At 45.2% G+C, this 6360-nt stretch overlaps 1 protein-coding gene across 2 annotated transcripts; it reads right to left on the reverse strand.

The window, feature by feature from the left end:
- Window positions 1-4401: 4401 nt before the first annotated feature.
- On the reverse strand, window positions 4402-5477 carry LOC147460483 (uncharacterized). Of its 2 annotated transcripts, none has more exons than XM_086498694.1 (2): window positions 4932-5477; window positions 4402-4838 (listed from the first exon to the last, which is right to left on the reverse strand). In XM_086498694.1, exons 1-2 carry the CDS (start codon window positions 5271-5273, stop codon window positions 4833-4835), a joined length of 348 nt encoding a protein of 115 aa, XP_086354820.1. In that variant the 5' UTR covers window positions 5274-5477; the 3' UTR covers window positions 4402-4832. The 2 variants fall into 2 exon arrangements, with proteins under 2 accessions (XP_086354820.1, XP_086354815.1); XM_086498689.1 differs by having other exon boundaries at window positions 4403-4852.
- Window positions 5478-6360: the final 883 nt, after the last annotated feature.

Consider the following 6360-nt stretch of genomic DNA (forward strand, 5'->3'; position numbering starts at 1 on the left):
TTGCATTAGACCACTCGCCTGGAAGTTCGCGCCTTGTCATATATTTAACAATTGCATAACTCCAATTAGATGATATTGTGACTTGGTATAACGTAGCATAATCGATTGGTGGTTTGGCTATCAAAAACTACATTGCTTGATGTAGTTTGCTACACCTCTTGCCATGCCTAGCCAATACACTCCAAGTCTCCTTAACCGCTCGTATGTTTGATGATTTCCACAATGGAAACCACTTGTTTGTGTATGTGACTCGTCTATATAGGCGTCACATTCCTCTGGTCCTATACACAACCTTAAAATTCCATCGAACCCTATGTGATACATGCATCTTGCAAGCATGATAAAACTCCATGCTTGTCTTACATCCTCAACAGTGTGCCTCGTTTCCAAGTTCATCCCGTACGTTAAAAGTGAAATTATTGGTTCTGCCCATCTTGGTACCATCTCAATGTTAGATAGGTAAGCGTCTGGAAGATCATCATCTACACCAATGGCGTCCTCACCACGAAGTAATCGAGAAAGGTGATCAACCCTTTGGTGCGAAATCCCTTTCTTTACTACTACTGTAAAGTCAAATTCCAGTAATATTATGAACCATTTGACGATATGCCTAGTGTTACATGGTTTATTGACCAAATACAACAATGCTTGGTGGTCCATAAAAAATGTGAATTTGTTTGCAAGAAAGTAGTGACGAAATTTCTTGACAGCATAGATCATTCTTAACCCCTCTCGTTCTATTGTGGTAAAAATATCTCTACATTATTGAGTTGTCTACCGGCATAGCATATAGGAAAATCAGTTTTTTCTTCATCAGGTTGTGCCAATATACACCCAATTGCAAACCTTGATGCATCCACATGCACATGAAAAATCTTGGTCCAATATGGTGCTTTTAAAATTGGTGTAGACACCAACGCATCCTTTAACTTAATGAACGACTCTTCACATTCCTCCGTCCATATGAAGATAGTGATCAATCCATAAAGAGTTTTGCAGTAATAGCATACATGTAGATAAAATGCATGTAGTATCCACAATTCCCCATAAATGACTATACCCCTTTTACTGTGGTTGGTCTAGGCAATTCTACGATTACCTTAATCTTATCTTCATCTGTTGATATTCCATTGGCAGACACAATATGTCCAAGAATTTTACCTTGTTTTAGCATGAATACACACTTCTCCGGGTTTAAACAAATTTGATAAGTCCTGCATTTCTTGAATACTTTCCACAGATGTCCTATCTGCTCTTCTCTCAACAGAGAATAGACGCATAGGTCATCCATATAAATATCCAAAAACATTTGCAAGTATTCTTTGAAGGCATGTGCCATTAGCCATTGGAATGTGGCTAGAGCATTTGTTAACCCGAATGGGCGATGTAAGAAAAGGGCTTATCTATCTCAACTAGAGCGGGATCTGTATCAGCTATTTATAAGTCAGGACTCAGGTGAAGCATGGAGGCTATTCCACGAGCATTCACCACCACCAGCGGTTACCTCAACTAAGACATGGGGGGAATATGCCACATCACTCTACATAGCTTTAGGTCAGTCACCTTTGCCAGACCCACTAGAGACATGCCGGAGACATGTTCTTTCTTTACTGCCGAGAGGGTAAAGAAAGCCATTGACAGGATGAAAACAAGGAGAGCTCATGATCATGATGGTCTGGTAGCAGAGCACGTCATCCATGCCAGAGATATGCTTGCAGAGCTCCTGGCTATGATGTTTAAAAGAGCCATGTATGAAGGCTTCCCAGAGACTTGGAGTATGTCTACGATTGTGCCTATTTTCAAGTCGGGAGATCGCCTGATTCCCGAGAATTATCGCACCATCATGGTTGGTCACACATTAGCTAGGCTGTATGCATCCATTCTTGAGCAGGGGCTAAGTAGATGGGTAGAGCGAGAGGGCATAACAGCACCAGGACAAGCAGGTTTCAGGAGAGGTTTCTCCACTCTTGACCAGATTTTGACACTCGGAGCTATAATTGAGGAGGGTAGACACCATGGCAAGAGGATCTATTGTAGCTTTGTGGATTTCCGCAAACCTTTTGACACAATGCCAAAAGCCAGACCTATACGCAGACTACAGAACATGGGTGTGCCTGTAGAGCTGATATGGGGTATTCTGGCTCTATACAAGACAGTGATGGGGTGGGTACGCACCACTGAGGGAATCTCTGACATAGTCCACTCAACTATTGGAGTAAAGCAAGGATGCCCCCTATCCCCGACTCTTTTTGGGATGTATGTGGACGAGTTTTCGGACTATGTAGAGAGTCACGGAGATAGGGGGGCCCAGCTAGCAGGGACGTGGATTCCGCGGCAAGAGGATCTATTGTAGCTTTGTGGATTTCTGCAACTCTTTTGACACAGTGCCAAGAGACAGACTTATACCCAGACTACAAGACATGGGTGTGCCTACAGAGCTTATATGGGGTATTCTTGCTCTATACAGGACGGTGATGGGGCGGGTACGCACCACTGAGGGAATGTCTGACATGGTCCACTCAAGTATTGGAGTAAAGCAAGGATGCCTCCTATCCCCGACTCTTTTTGGGATGTATATGGACGAGTTTTCGGACTATGTAGATCGTCAAGGAGACAGGGGGGCTCAGCTAGCAGGGACATGGATTCCGCTATTACTATATGCTGATGATTGTGTTGATTTCTGACTCTCCATAGGGGATGCAACGTCATTTGGATGCTCTGTATACATTTGCTCGTGATAGTGGATTGTCAGTCAATCTGGGAAAAACCAAGGTTATGGTGTCAAGGTTACAGTGGGTTAGGAGGTCGGCACCCACGTTTACGTATGGCTAGGAAACTATGGAGTACACAAATGCATATACTTATCTTGGGGTAGTCTTCGGTGGACCGGTGTTTTCACTAAGGAGAGCATCGGAGACTAGATTGACAAGGATGGATGGACATGTATGGAGAGACCTTTGGTCTCTATGATCGCTCGGATGATTCGGGCTAAGGCCTCAGTGCCACATGAGATTATCCGAGCCGAGCTAGCCCCCCCCCCCCCCCCCCCCCCCCCCCCCCCCCGTGGTGGAGGCATTGACTAGATCAGTATCCTTTATGCCCGGCCTATGGGATCTCCTCAAGAACAGATACGCCCGACTTGCCCTGGAGTCATCTCGACAACTAGCTCTACAAGGCGATACAACTTGTTGGTATGGACAGATAACATCATGGTTTCAGTCACATGGTCTCAACATAGATAGATTACCTCCGTTTCAATACTCCCTAGATGCACCCTCCCTATCTCTCACACAGACAGAGATCACCAGACTCACGCTAGGATTTGATTCAACTAGATATCAGGAGCACATGGATACAACCGACACAGGAATTGGACACGAAGATGGCCTTCTATAGAGAGCATCTTCTCCAACTCACGGAGGACGGCTTTGTGACTAGGCCTGCATACATGGATACGCACTTATCTCATGGAATAAGATGCGCTATTGGGCAAATACGCACATCCTCACATGAGCTCCAGAACGAGACTAGCCGATTTCGAGGGGTGCCAGCAAGGGCCAGGATATGTCACATATGTAACCCAGAGCCAGAGATAGAGCTGCACTACACGTCACTGCCCGGCATACTATGAGATACGCGGCCGCTTCCACTGTCTGTTCAGAGAAGGTTTTGGACCTTTTTCTAGAGTCATGAGATACAAGGATCAGAGGTGTCTCAGATTGTTCCTACTAGAGCTGCACAGACTTAGGGAGAACTTGCTGAGGACATCAGGGGAAAGACAGTCTCAAAGACGAATCACAGATTTCTTTACACCAGCCACCAGTGGAGAGCCGATGGAGCAGTTATTACAGCAAATCTTAGAGCCTACTTATACTAGAGGTACGATGCTCGACCGAGCCACTAAGCTTGGCAAATCCAAACGCCCAAGACCTCGGGGGGTCTCCCACTATGGACGAAGGCTGCAACAGAAGATACGGATTACCCTAGCTCGACATGCAAGACGCCCAACCAGAGCACTGACCATGGAGGAGGTCGATGAGATCCGACAGCGACCGATGAGAGATTTCATCTAAACCCACCAACCCACCCCTCCCATCCTTTTTCCCTTAGCGTTTTTAGTGTTTTTTCTTTGTAACTTTGTAGTTTCCGTACTCAAACATGGTATCAGATTCACCAATTGTAACTTTTTGGTCTCATAGATCATTCTGCCCTCATTTCATTTCTCTCTCTCTCACACACACACACAGTACATTTGCAAGATACAAGTCACAGCATGATTATCCTTCTCATTTTGTACAATCCTTGTTAGATTGGTAAGATACCTTGAGCTAGAGTGGATTTTGGTTGACCACTGCCCACCAACTGCATGCATGCATTCATCCTTTATGTAAAAACTGAATCAGAGAACTCTCTCTCTTTCTCTCTCTCTCTCTCTCTCTCTCTCTCTCTCTCTCTCTCACACACACACACACACACCCACACATGTCACACACAGATGTACATTTGTATGATACAAGTCACAGTTTGGGGTAAGAATAATTATCCTTCTCAATCTGTACATCCTAATCACTTAGCATGGGGTTGGCCAGCCTATTTGATTTGTATGGTACCATGAGTAAAAATTGTGGGATTCACTATACAATTCATTAAAGGCAAACAAACAGCAGTCAACTATTCCATTTGAGAAGACCAGAAACTTGAGGTTATGAAGCAAACCAAGCCCATAAAAGGCCACAGCATCCCAGGCCAAGGCCTTGGCCTATGTGCTTGTGTTCGGGTCCTGCGTCCCAGCCTTAGCTGAAGCTCATCCAGTCTCTCTGCAACTTTGGCTTTTATATCTAGCATCATAGGCCTAAGAACTATGACTGGGTCATCAGCAGGAGCAGGGAGAACAAAATGCCCATGACAAGAGTGGGCTCGAGACGCAATACCTGAATAACAGGCCATGGTAGGCCATGCTCGCCGGTGGTGCCATCCAGAACATAAAACTTTTGCAAGAAGAGGATGAAATTGGTGGTGAGCACAAGCAATGTGACACCAGCCACATTGCTTCCCAGCTGGTTGGTGAGATCAAACGAAGAGGCAATGGAGGGCATGAATGCGCCCAGGGCGGCACAGATGGACACTGTTTGGAGCAAGAGAACGATTTCGTTGACGGCATAGGCATCATCGAGAGGAGAAGGCTTAGCGGCGATGGTGAGAAGAGACAGAGCACCTGCGTTGAAAGCGAGGAGGTTGGAATTGCGGAATGGAAGCGATGGCAAGGCAGACATACCACAACGAGGAGAGCAACAGTAGGAGTAGAGCCACAAGGATGTAGCCTTCTACAAGCCCTCCATTGACGAGCTTGTTTATCAGGTTGGACTCTGCCTCCATCGCCATCCTCAATTTCTCTTTGAGAGAGAGAGAGAGAGAGCTGTAAGAGAGAGGGATTGTGTGTACGTGTGTGTTACAAAAAAAATGTGTGTGTGTGTGCGTGTGAGATTGAGTGAGAGAGAGGGTGCTAACACTTTTGAGAAAATTGTGTTTTTAATGCAATTTTTTTCCTAAGAACTGCCTTGAAAATCTAAGCTATGATTTGAGAAAATTAATGGGAAAATTACCAAAATACCCCTCTAACTTGTGGAAATTCCCAAAATACCCCTCAAATTTCAAAAATTCTTAGTTAAACCTAGCTCGGTCAAGAAGAAGTGATGACATTAGGATGCCATGTAAGCTTGCCTAGCATTCACCATGCAAGTCACCCTATGGCCAGTTACCAAGTGCATGTATACATGCATATGTATTAGGCATATAGCACAAGTGTTTGTATGTATAAGAGTGTGTACGTATGTGAATATACATCAGCGCCTAAGAAAGAGAGGTAGCACAAAGGTCATTAGAAAGAGACTTATAGGATAAAGAAAGAGAGAGCATGTTCTTTGGCAACCAGTAGGGGAGAGGGAGGGTGAGAGAAAAAGAGAGTTAGGGAGGAGAGACATTGTTTTGGTGGGGGGGGGGGGGGGGGGGGGGGGGGGGGGGCGGGGGGCGTTGGGGATGGGGAGGGGGAGGGTGGGGGGGACTGGTCAAGAATTCTTTTAGTTGACCTTATTAGTCCAACCCCTTAAGCTAGAGGCATTCAAAACGTTAGAAGCTTTTGGCATTAAAAAGCCTATTGCCATGTTATGTCTACCTAGAGAAATGGCTATGCATGTTTCCTTGATAGACCGTGGTTGATGAGAATGCAAGCTTTGCAAACCTAGGAACAACACCTATTTTAAGATCTCCATACTAAACAAAAAATTCCCACGTGCACATAGATGTGTTGGCTTTTGCAATAGGTTGCATTTTAGTTCAGCCTAGAGATGGCAACATGGGTTC

Source organism: Adiantum capillus-veneris, chromosome 3, assembly GCF_014529385.1.
Source record: "Adiantum capillus-veneris isolate H3 chromosome 3, ASM1452938v2, whole genome shotgun sequence".
In the NCBI taxonomy this organism is placed as follows: domain Eukaryota; kingdom Viridiplantae; phylum Streptophyta; class Polypodiopsida; order Polypodiales; family Pteridaceae; genus Adiantum; species Adiantum capillus-veneris.